Source organism: Lutra lutra, chromosome 10, assembly GCF_902655055.1.
Source record: "Lutra lutra chromosome 10, mLutLut1.2, whole genome shotgun sequence".
NCBI classification, from domain to species: domain Eukaryota; kingdom Metazoa; phylum Chordata; class Mammalia; order Carnivora; family Mustelidae; genus Lutra; species Lutra lutra.
This window is the reverse complement of record NC_062287.1, coordinates 110144237-110156761: the sequence shown is the minus strand read 5'-3', so window position 1 is coordinate 110156761 and position 12525 is coordinate 110144237. Positions and strand designations below refer to the sequence as shown.

Below are 12525 nucleotides of genomic sequence, written 5' to 3'. Positions count from 1 at the left end.
AAAATCTTTAAAAAAATAAAAAATAAAAAATAAAGGCCAGCAAATGCAAGTCCTCTTAGGGAGTAGCAGGACCCAAGTAAGCACTGAGGCCAGTCACTTTTCAGGGTCAGGGGCTTCATAACCCACTCTAAAGAACCCGCTTCACGTGGTTTCAGCTGGAAGCGGTTTCCTCTGGTTCAGTGCATTCCCGATTCCACAAGCACAGCCCTTCCTTGTCTTCCGTATCTCCGGTCTCTCCCCTGCTGCCGGGCACCCAGGCCCTGTAGCCAGAGGCTAGACAGCCCCCACACCCGTCCCCCCCAGCCCCGTGTGCTGTGCATCTAGCCAGACCCACACTGGGGGGTGTCCACACTGCCAGAGACACCCCATCCTCAGAGGGACAACTTGCTCCTTCCTTCAGGCCCCGTCCTGACCCATACACGTCCAAGGGGTCTCAGAAGACCGTGTAACCTAACTCCCATCCTGCAGACCACAGCGCCTCGTTTAAAAACATATTCCTAACACGGTGACTGACACAGACGAAGAGAAGACGACTTACGTTCATTCAAGTCTACCTCCATTTTATCCTCCGCACTGGTACTACTGGGTTCAAACAAGTCTTGTTTCGCTCCGTCTTCTTCTTCAGAGTCTGTACTTTCTTCACTGTCTGTGCTCCCCGAGCTGGGGGTGGGGGAGGGGAGGAGGGAGACCAAAACAGTTAATGCTGCCTATCCGTCACCAGCTAAATCCACGACACTCGAAGGTCATCCAATAAGAGAAACTCATATGAAGGTCAAGTGGCTCATTCCCGCCTTTTGTGGTGCCTAACTCTGCCCTCGGCTATCGCCACCAGCCCCTGGCTTTGCACGAACGAGAGTACATGGGATGCGTCCACAAACCTCCTAGGCCTTCTAACAAGGTCTGGAGATGTCTCACTGTGGTGCTCAGTGGCATTTCCCTCACGGCCAAGATGCTGAGCTGCTTCTCAGTTCTGACCGACCACCCACACTTCTCTCCTGAAGGGCTTCTTCTCATCTCTAGCACCGGTCAAAAAACAGGTTCCTGGGGCGCCTGGGTGGCTCAGTGGGTTAAAGCCTCTGCCTTCGGCTCGGGTCATGATCCCAGGGTCCTGGGATCGAGCCCCGCGTCGGGCTCTCTGCTCAGCAGGAAGCCTGCTTCCTCCTCTCTCTCTGCTGCCTCTCTGCCTACTGTGATCTCTGTCTGTCAAATAAATAAATAAATAAAATCTTTAAAAAAACAAACAAACAAACAAACAAAAAAACAGGTTCCTGGTTTAATTCTTTCAGAGCCCTGAGACGCCTTCATGCACCTTCCAGAGGAGCCCTGTGTCAGGCACGTGATCTGCAAATGTCCTCCCCGAGTCTGTGCACTGTCCCTCCCTTCTTACTAGTGTCACTAGCCGAGTAGAAGTGCTTCGTTTTGACAAAGCTGAGCTTATGAAGAGTACCTTTCATACACAGCACTTCCGGCGTTCCAGCTCAGAAATCTCTCCCTAACCCAAGGTCACAAGGATTTTCTTGTGAAGTTTTATAGTCTGACGCTTTAAGATCCATTTGGAATCCATGTGTATATATGGTAAGAAGTAGGGACTGAGCTCATTTATTTCCACACAGATGTTCACCTTTTCTAGAAATGTCTGTTCAAAAGCCTATCCTTTCTCCACAGAACTGCCTTTGCACCTCCATCACAAGTCAGCTGTCTCTACACCTACTTGTTTATACTCTTTTCCGTGCCCGGAACTACTGTGTCTTACTAATCACACGGTCTCAATTACTGTATTTTGAAATCAGGGACTGTTGTCTTCTAACTCCGTTCTCCATGAAAGCTGTTTTGGCTCTTCTAGCTCCTCTGCATTTTCATCTCCATTTAAGTGCCAGCTTGTCGACAGTTACTAAAAAAACCTATTATCATTTTACTTGCAATCGCACCAATTCTAGATCAATCTGGGGAGAAGTGGCATGTTAAAAATATTGAGTTCCAAATCATAAACATTTATCAATTCTTGATTTTTCTCAGCTGCCTTGTAATTTTCAGCATCCAAGTCTTACACATCTTGCCAGATCTATCCTTACATATTTAATATTTTGATGCTAATATGAATAGGGTTACTTGGTAACTTCAATTCCAACTGTTTGCTGGAACTGTAGAGAACTACAAGTATACAGACCTAGTCCCATGCAATCATGCCAAACCTACTTAATTGTTCTAATAATCTTTTCGTAGATTTTGACAGATTTTCTACATTGACAATAGCTATTGTCTGTGAATAAAGATAATTTTCACCCTTTCCTTTCCAATCTAGATGGCTTCTCTTTTTCTTGACTTACTGAACTGGTGAGAAGCCCTAGCAACAATCCTGAAAAGCTGTGGTAAGAGCACACGTCTTTATCTTGTTCCTGATCATGGGGGGAAATCATCCTGTTTTTACCATGATGCCAGCTGTAGGTTGACTGCAGAAGCTTTAGTCGGGTTAAAGAAATTCTCTTCCGTCTCCAGTTTGCTAAGAACTCTTAACAGGGTTAGATGTTGGATTCAGCCCATGCTTACTGCTTCATTTTCACAAATGTCAAACCAACTCAGTATTTCTGCTGTGATGTAGTGTTACTGCATTTATTTACTAAAACCACATTATGAGAGTTTCTGCGTCCATATTAGGAGAATAACTGAGTCACTTTTCTTGTCATGTCAGCGTTGGTTATCAGGTCACACTGATGTGGCCTTGTAGAATGACATGCGCACTACTCCCCCCTTTTCCATTTTTTAGAAGCTTTTATAAAGCTGGTCTAATTCCTGAAACATTTGGCAGCATTCACCCGAGAAGCCATCTGAGCTTGAAGTTTCTGTGTGTATGTGGGGCGTTTTAAGCTGAAAGTTCAACTTCCTTAGCAGATTCAGGACTATCTGGGTTAGCTTTTTTGGGGGGGCACCTGAGCTTTGGTAGCCTGTGTGCCTTTCAAAGACTGTCTTAAGTTGTCAGCCTTATTGGCACAGAGTTGTTTACAATATTCCCTTTTTATTCCGTTAGTACCAGCAATGATGCTGCCTGGCTCATTCCCGGTGCGAGCCATTCCTTCTTCTCCTGACCATTCTGCCCAGGGGTGCACCAACTTCCTCAGTCTTCTCAAAGAACAGCTCCTGACTGCAACCATTTCCTCCACTGCTTTTCCGTTTGCCCTACATTCTGGTTTCTCGAGGTAGAAGCTAAGGTCATTGGTTGGAGAGGTTTCTACTTTTTTAATATAAGCAGTAAAAAAAAAAATGATCTTCTGAATACCCTCTCTGATTTCTTTTTAACTCACGTGCTATTTAGTTTCCATGTACTTCAAGGTCTTCTAGAGGTCTGTTACTGATTTTTTTTTTTTAAGTTTCAGAATCTTCTTTTTTTAAAGATTTTATTTATTTATTTGACAGACAGAGATCACAAGTAGGCAGAGAGGCAGGCAGAGAGAGAGGAAGGGAAGCAGGCTCCCCGCTGAGCAGAGAGCCTGATGTGGGGCTCGATCCCAGGACCCTGGGATCATGACCTGAGATGAAGGCAGAGGCTTTAACCCACTGAGCCACCCAAGCGCCCCTGTTACTGATTTCTAATTTAATTCCATTGGGGTCAGAGAACATGATGGACTTGAACTTTTGGAGTTTATTGAGATTGGCTTTATGGCCCAAACACGATCTCTCCTGGCACGAGCAGCTGGTGTACGTTTGGAAACAGGGCCTGTCCTGCTGCTGTTGGGTGCGGTGTTTTGCAAATGTCCAGCAGCACCACGACAGCTGACAGTGTTACGTGTTCTGTGTGTCTGCTGATTCCTGCCCACTGTCCGTCACCGGAGAAGCAGCGTGGGATCACGGGCCCAGAACTGTGATTTGTCTGCTGCTTCTGTAGTTTCCTCAGCTTTTGCTCCGTGAATTTATTCTGAAGCTCTGTTATTAGGTACGTAGACATTCTGAAGTGTTACGGCTTCCTGAAGACCTGACCCTGTTATGACCCTTCCTTCAGCCCTTTCCTCTGAAATCCGCCTTATTATTATGCACGTAGATGCTTTACCTTTTCTTCTAACCAATTTGTGTCTTTGTATTTCAGTTCTTGTAGGCAGCTCTGTTAGACCTGATTTTTTATCCAATCTGACAGTCCCTTCATTTTAACTGGGGTTTGGGGCTCACTCACTTACCAGTATTCAATGATTCCTGAGGGGGCTGCCTAGGTTTAATGCTGGTCGTGTCCCAGCTGCCTTTTATTTTTTTGCCCTCTTTTAGATAATTTTTATAATTTTATTTCCTCTGCTGGCTTATTCACTATAATTTCTTGTTTTGTTGCTGAGCGGTTGGTTGCTTTAGGGCGCACAACATACATCCCTAATTTGCCACAGTCTATTCTCAAGTGAATCATACCCCAAAACTAGAAACCCAGATGTCCATCGGCAGGCAAACGAATAAACAAATTCACCCATTCGGCGGGTAGTACACCCACTCAACAGAACACCACTCAACCATAAAAAAGAATGATACATGACCCAACACGAATGACTGTCAAAATAATGCTGAGTGGAAGAGGCAACATTAAGTAGGTAACGTGCAATCTGATTTATATACGACTTTAGAAAACACTAATCATTCTAAAGGAACAAAAAGCAGATGGGGAAAGCAATATAAAAGGGCAGGAGGAAACTTTTGCATGTGATGGGCAAGTTCATGATCTGGCCTGAGAGATGGTTTCATGGACGTATTCGTGGGTATATTCATAGGTTCAAACTTACCACACTATGTAATTTAAATAAATGAAATTCATTATAGTCAATTATCCCTCAACAGAGCTGTTAAAAAATAATAAAAAGTTGCCTTTTCTTATCATCCTGTGTTCCTTCCGCACGTCCTCCAGATACTGTCTTCACCGCCACACTTCTCCACGCTCTACCACAGCGCCACACCGCTAGAACAACGCGTGCGGACGGTCTGCCCCCAGAGCCTGGATGGCAGTAGGCAATGGCCATTTAGTGAATCCACTCACGTGAGGACCAGTATTTCATAGCAAATGGGGACAAACAAGTTTGTTTGTTTGGGCGCTGTCTTTTTAAAAAAAAAAGTTCACCGCGAAGATTTGTCTCTTGCTTCCTGGTCCGGAGCTGCAGCCGCCTTGTGATTACAGAGTAAGGAGCCGACATGGAGAAGATGGGAAAGCGGGCGTGAGGAAAGCAGCTAGCGTTAATGACCTCCAACAGATGTGGATCACGAGACAAATAGTTTCTCTGGTGTGAACCACAGCTGGGGCTGCTGTAACCCACAGCGGCAGCCTTCCTGAGACACGACGTAAGTGCTGGTCACACGGAGAACAGGTGGTGGCGGCGGCGTGCTCTGTTTAGCAAGGAGAATAAACCGCCAGGGGACTGGGGCTGGGAGGCGGTTTGACTTTTCCCTGTATATCCTGTTTTCTCCGAATTGCATGCCATGTGGAAACATTACTTATCAAAAATAAATGAAATAGGGGCGCCTGGGTGGCTCAGTGGGTTAAAGCCTCTGCCTTCGGCTCAGGTCATGGTCCCAGGGTCCTGGGATCGAGCCCCATATTGGGCTCTCTGCTCGGCGGGGAGCCTGCTTCCTCCTCTCTCTCTTGCCTGCCTCTCTGCCTACTTGTGATAGGCAAGTCTGTCAAAAAAACAAAATCTTTTTTTAAAAAATAAATAAATAAATAAATGAAATAAAAATGAAGGTGCAGCTGCTATTCGCTCGAGCATGAAGAATGTGGTGACGGACACCGAGAGAACGAGAACTCCCTGTGTACTGCAGCAAACGTCTGCAGGTTCTCCGGCCGGAGTCAGTTCAACAAATTAGAGAGGAAAAACACCCAACTGGACTAATCCCAAAGGATCCCCACAGGCAGGACGCTGTCTCCCCAAGTTAGAGTAACTTTTCTCTTTCCCGGGGAAGCTTTTAGTCTTTCAGGAAACCACACGCCGCAGATGCTGCCACTGCTCCCGGGAAGGGACCATCTACTCAGAGCACTGTACGCGACACCGCTCAGCAGCGCCTCCCACTCAGAAGTGGCTGTGTCATGACGCTTTAGGACTATGTCTTAACACCTCCAGGATTCTCAAGTTCATCACCTTGACTTATCCACACTGTCACAATGCAGACAGGAGTACTGGTACGACCTCTCATCAGCTAACAAGGGCATTTCTCTCTCTCTAAGTCAGCTCCACGCCAGTGCAGAGCCCAATGTGGGGCTCGAACTCACAACCATGGGATCAAGACCTGAGCTGAGATCAAGAGCGCACAACTGACTGAGCCACCCAGATGACCCAACAAGGCCATGTTTGACCATGACAAAAGCACTGGTCCCTAGATCATGTAGGTACACTTGCACAGGTACAGTGTTATGTCTCCTCGCCATCACCTACTGTATGCACTGGGTATTACTGCTACTGTCAATAGACTCACCTGGACCGTCTTTGGGATTCTGGCGTAAAGGCGATGTGCTTTTCCTCCCAGATGTCCTCCTCATCAGAGCCACCATCATCAAACTGCTGTATTCTCTCCTTACAACATGCTTCAAACAAGGCAATATTTCCCTAAATAAAAACGAGAGAAAAAGAACAAAACAAACTTAAAAATGAGGTTATTTTCTCCAAAAGTTACCAGTATAAATTGCATTTTTCATTTCTTTTTAAAGATTTATTTGAGAGAGAGAAAGAAAGAGCGCGCACGTGCTCATGCACGAGTGGGGAAGAGGGAGAGGGAGAGACTCTCAAGCCGGCATGCCACTGAGCACAGGGCCCAGTGCAGGGCTGGATCTCACAACCCTGAGATCAGGACCTGAGCTGAAACCATCAAGTCAGATGCTTAACTGACCAAGTCCTCCAAGTGCCCCCTTCATTTCCTTTCAAAGACAGCGCCTACCACATACACCAAAATAAAAATGTAAAAGCATCTAACGTCAGCTTCTGTGGAACAACAGACAGTTCTCCCAAAAAGAACGGATTCAAAACTTTAAAGAAGTTCCCCCGAAAGATTGGATTCAAGAGGCCCATAGGAGTCTACACTGCGCTCATGGACTCCCTCTCATCTGGCGAAGCACTGGGCGGCTTCCGAGAGCTCCCCTGCCCCACCACCGGGGACGCGGTCCCGCACCAGCCCTAACAGGAGAGCAACCCCAGCTTCCTCCGCTTTCACCAGTCCGGCTCAGCAGTGAGGAGCGCCACGAGTCCGAGCACAAGCTCCCACCTTCGCACCTCGGCCGATAAACTGGGATCTCTCACGCTAATCGGCATAAACATCAAGACTGTGCCCACTCAAACGACACTAATCCCACGTCACCTGCTCATGGGGCTGACCTGCTATCCGAGCCCTGCCTGGGTACGCCAAGCCGGGCCTGATCCAGCCCAAGTTTCTCTCCGGCTCACATACAGCTGAAGGAAAAGGCGGCTGGCTAGACCCAAACAGCGATCTTTAGAAGCTACACGTCTACACCGCAATCACAAGGGATCCCGGTGTTCTCAGCCCTGCCACATCTTAAACCACGGCTGCACAGGAAGCAGACAGGCCATGTGAGTGCGTGAAGTAACCCCAGCCTCCCTGGAGCGGAGAGGGGCCTGGCGCGTGCGGCATCCCTGCGGCATCCGCGCACACCCTGCCGGATCCCAGCCCCGCCCCGCCCAGGCCACCCCTTAGGCACCTCAGTGCTCGCGAGATGAAACATTAATACTTACACTTTCATTTGTATTCAGAGTAAAGTTGATGTCTGATACCCGATCGAAAGAAACACTGTAAACAAAACAGAAGTATATAAATAATTAATTACTTGTAAACTGACAGCAACTATTCAGGAAACTTTTCAAATTTAAAATGTTCGCACGATCATTAAAGTCACCCCAGGCAAAACAAAAACGAAAACCTGCTTGCATTAAATGATGCCTTTTCCCTTGGTCTTAAGGAACTCACACGGGGTGGAAAGGCAGGCAGGGAGGCCTTGTAAGAGAATAAACACCCCCCGAAGCCCACCCATGAAGGATTTTCACACCCAGGTCAACAACCAAGGCTCTCTGGGCCTTCCTTACTTGGCCTGAAACAGACCACTTGTAAAGAAGAAAGAGTCAGAACATGGAAAAGTACCCAAGAGCTGTCAGTCAGAACTTTCTCCAGGGATGCCCAAATTCATACACAGAATAGACATGCCCCCAATCCTGTAAGATGGCGTAATCAGGGAGGAAGGAGGGGTAAAAACTCCTCGCCCAGGAGACGTAACTTTCTGAGTAAGTAGAATTCTTACAAGATCTGTTCTAGTCAATCATTATTCCAAGCACCCAATATAAATTTTAAGGAGATGGATTCTTAACTAGTAACATTTACGGAGAGTGGAGACGGGAGGCGGGGCCGGGGTGGCACCGCTGGGCACAGACACTAACAGCACGCGGACAGTCCTTGCTCTTTTTGGATGGAAACGAGCGGATTCTTAGGGCAGCCGACAGCCTTTAACCCAGTGAAGCCTCCATCCACGGCACTCACAAAGCATGTCGCACGGTACCATCAGAGCTTCTCGCATGCTAGAAACTGCCGCTGGTGACGGCAGACAGCACCGCCCGCCGGCATCAACCCATGAGGACCCAACTGCGAGCGAGGAGCCACGCAGACGCCAGGAGCAGACGTGCGCCGCCAGGCAGTGCCCCGGGAGGGAAGCCGTCTGACAGTCAGCTCTGTTCTCAATGAGCTAGAATACCCCCTCGCGTAAAAACTTCATTTATAAATACCTCTCCTCTCCTGAGGCCAGCTGCTAGGCCACTTGTTTTCATTTGCGTGGGTCTCCCACACATTTCTTACTCACTGGGTACAGCAGCGCTCGGTCCCGTCTCCCTGCTCCTCGTCCCCCGTCCCAGAACGAGCGGTCTGCCTGCCTTCCCAACACCCAAGCACCCCTTACAGTGGGTCAACCAGGGCAAGCACCCACAGGGAGCTGCTCCTGCCACGACAGGATGCGAGCTGCTGACGTGAAGGGACTGTGCCCGCTCCAACCCGCCGACTACAGCAGGGACTCGCTCCCCCAGCGCGACAGTGGAAAGGGGATGAACAGCAACTCAGGTTCCCAAGAGAAGCTCAGTCTGACTACGAACAAGCTTCTGTGAGAGAGGCCAGCCCAGCGGCAGCCCCTCTCGGCGGGAGGGACACTCTCATCCCTGCTGGTCCTCTAGGTGCTTCAGTGCCTGCCAGGCCGAACGACAGGGACAGCTCGGGAGGACAGGCTCCTCCCACACACGGATGTGGAAGAGTCCCCAGGGCCCAGGAGAATGACAACGAGGAGTGCACGAGACAGGGAAACAGGAAAATATACTCACTTGCCAATGTCATCTTGATCTGCAAACTTCTCATCGTTGAAGCCAAACTGGTCAATAAAATTGGACGTCATTTGTTGCATCTGATAATCAGAAAAGGCCTGGCAACCCCAGGACCAGTGACAGTGATATAATGATTCTAATGACATTCTACATACTATTTGCCCATTTGTGTTCCAGAAACCATCTTACTTATTACAGCCTTAGGGCTTAAAAAGTTGGTGTGTTTTTCTAAGGGAAAAAAAAATCAAATAATTTCAGACACAATTTTCCCAAAAAAGGCAATGTTTGGAATTTGGCCCACAAGTCATTCTAATGCACACGTCACTGTAAGCAATGTTAAGTGACCACTCTGTCCTCTACTGCGAATTATCTTCAGAGAGAGGTCTGGATTAAGTCTTGTTGTTGGAAGAGGTGATCCAGTGACATGTGACAGTCTGAAATTATAAGATGTATCATCACTTCTGGACACAACCAACCTTAAGCTAAAATGCAGTAAGTGGTGACCGCCCGACCTCCCTCCGCATCTCCCACCCCTGATCCGCTAGAGGAACATCGCGCCAGCGGTCGAACAGCTAGTAATCACAATCACCACCCTGCAACACAATGCTCAGAGACACTGCATTTTCTTAAAAGAAGACTTCCGTCTCAGAGGCTGGGAGAGTATGAACGTAGCTTCTACCCTACCTACCTTAGAGAGAGGACAAAGTTTTAACACCGATCATACATCAGTCTGAAAAGCCTACAACTGTTAAGATCCGTAGAGGAACCCGTTCTGTCTCCTACACCATTTCTAGAGAGCGCCAGGCGCACTTGGGTTTTCTTGGGTGAGAAACGGGGGAATGTTAGAAAGGGCTTCGCAAAAATGTTGAGCTTCTGATTTAAAACAAGCAGGCCCAGGAGAGCAAGAGAAATCTCCGAGTGTGTCATACACAGTGTCGTACAGTCAGGAGCGAAGGACAGTGAAGGTAAGCAGGTGCCACTCCTCATTCGACCCCAAGCACTAAATACAGAGGCAAATAAATCCCAGCGTGCGTGCTGTCCTGTGGAGAAAGCTCTGGACAGACGGGAAAGCTCTTTCCTGCAAACGAGCCCCACACAAGAGGTACGAGCAGCAGCTGCGGCTCAACTAAAGACCTCACACCCGAGGCTACTTGCTGGGACGGAGGCAGCTACAACTGAGTGAACCCGAAGCCCCCCTGGTTCTCCTTGGGAGCAGAGCCCACAGATCCCACCCTGCACACGTCTGCTGGAAAATGCCTCCAGCGCTCGTTCCTGATGACTCACTCTGGCGGCAGGGGATTACGGCGCGGACAACCCGAACTGAAGATGGTTAAGAAATAAACCACCTATTCGGCTTCGGAAGGCATCTCCTCCTCAGCTCTGAAAAAAGCAGCATCTAGTTTACCAAGAACCGAAAACCTCTCTGTTCTCTAGCGCAAGAGCCCCACGCCCTACCTGCTCACTCGCACACTTCCGTGCCATCCCCTTTCCTGCCCAGAGGTGACACTGTCTGCACGTGGGGGCCGGCGGGCCACCCTCACAGGAGGGCACTCGGTAAGGCGCGCCAAGGCCGAGCTATGGGAGTACGGCTGAATGGAGAAGGGCAGGGACAAGTTCTGCCAGGCAGGGCTGAGTCTTGGACATATGAATGAAAAATCAGACATGTAGCACTCATATTCATAAAAACCAACAAGAAAGAAGCCAATTCAATAAAATAAAATAAAATAAAAAGAAAGAAGCCAATAACCCTGAATTGCATCTTTATCTTTTATAAGGTAAAGTGGGATGTGTGCCGCCTTCGAAGATATGGTCAAGAACCAGGATCATGCTTCTGAGCAAGCGGCGCAAGCCGGGCTCTGAGTTTATTTACAGATTAGAAACGGTCACACAAGGGAACAGGTCCCTCCCCAGGTGTTCTGTCTGATTCTCTTTTTTTCCCTTTAAATTTTTTTGTCACACTGGTGTTTGTATTATGAATCTTGGGTACAAGAGGAAAGAAATGTTCCCAAAAGTGTTTCTTTAAATGCTCCATAAAGAGCATGCAAATACTAAATACACTGTAAATGTATGTGTGAGTACACATACGTACGTACAAATATCCATACATATGTACACACATACTTACACTGTCTGTCCGTCTCCCTATCTACTCAGTCATCCACCCAGGGAGATATATAGCCACCGGCAGACCCAAGTAACTTCCATGCAATAACATAGGCAAAAGAAAACCAACAAACTGTAGTCCTCATAAGTCTATTATGGCTTCTAGGAAGATACAAGCTAGCAAAGAACTTCAGGTTTCAAAATACAATTTTTACTAATAAAGCAATCAGACCTTCCAAGAGCCACATTCATGAAGACCGTTACTGTACTGTATTTAAAGCTATAGAAAAACTACTCTGGACATGGAGAAATCTAAGTCTGGAAAGTACTATATGGCTGTGTAATTATTAAACACTTAATTATTAAGAAAAAAACCCCCAAACCCACACTTCCTAGAGCCATTGTCCTGGCCAAAGCCAGGGACTATTCAAGTCACTGACAAGTGAGCCTACCGCTTTATTAAGCAAATCTCTTTGGAGATGCCACTCAGGCAACAGAGAGTCCTGGTGTGCCCCACCTCTGTGACCGCCTGTGAACAAGCCTGCTTGGACGGGGAGGGGGAGGGGAGAGCAAGGAGGAGGGAGGCGGGGGGCATCAGGCCTCTAGAGCCCATCTGCAGCAGTCAGCCCTAACTCTCCAGACCCAGGAAGAGGAACACCTCTTCACCCACCACAACTCTTTCAAACCGAATCACAAGGAAGGAAGAGTCAAACACTCGAGGTGAGGACACCAGAAGGGACAGAAGACAAAACCAAATGGGCTGGGGTGGGGGGCATAAGAGCCGTGAGGCATTCCTAGAGCCAAGTACAGCCCCACAGGTGACACGGTCAGGTGTCCTTGTTAAATGACCTGCCCTAAGTCTCCACACTCAGGCTTTTACCCACATGAGACCTAATTTCAAATGTGAATGAGAAACTGTAATGGATATAAATAAACTAATATTCTAATTATAATGGAGACTACCATAAAATTCTTAAGTTAACTTAAAACTTGTCTTCTCAAATTAAAAACAGAAGTTGTTTGGAAACACATTTCTTATTTGCAGAATGATCCATGACGGATTTACTCTAGCTTTACTAGAGGCCTGTCCAGCAGAAAGGACTGA

At 47.7% G+C, this 12525-nt stretch overlaps 1 protein-coding gene across 13 annotated transcripts in view; it reads right to left on the bottom strand.

The window, feature by feature from the left end:
• The window catches only part of PPP6R3 (protein phosphatase 6 regulatory subunit 3), a 142109-nt gene that overhangs the window by 14617 nt on the left and 114967 nt on the right, over window positions 1-12525 (bottom strand). For 7 of the 13 annotated variants that reach the window (XM_047692687.1, XM_047692686.1, XM_047692697.1 and 4 more), the window contains 4 exons: window positions 9318-9415; window positions 7698-7752; window positions 6430-6560; window positions 539-660 (listed from right to left, as the gene is read on the bottom strand). In XM_047692687.1, the coding sequence (XP_047548643.1) occupies window positions 539-660; window positions 6430-6560; window positions 7698-7752; window positions 9318-9415 (406 nt within the window). The remainder of the gene's footprint in view (window positions 1-538; window positions 661-6429; window positions 6561-7697; window positions 7753-9317; window positions 9416-12525) is intronic. The other 6 variants (XM_047692690.1, XM_047692696.1, XM_047692692.1 and 3 more) reach the window with 2 other exon arrangements.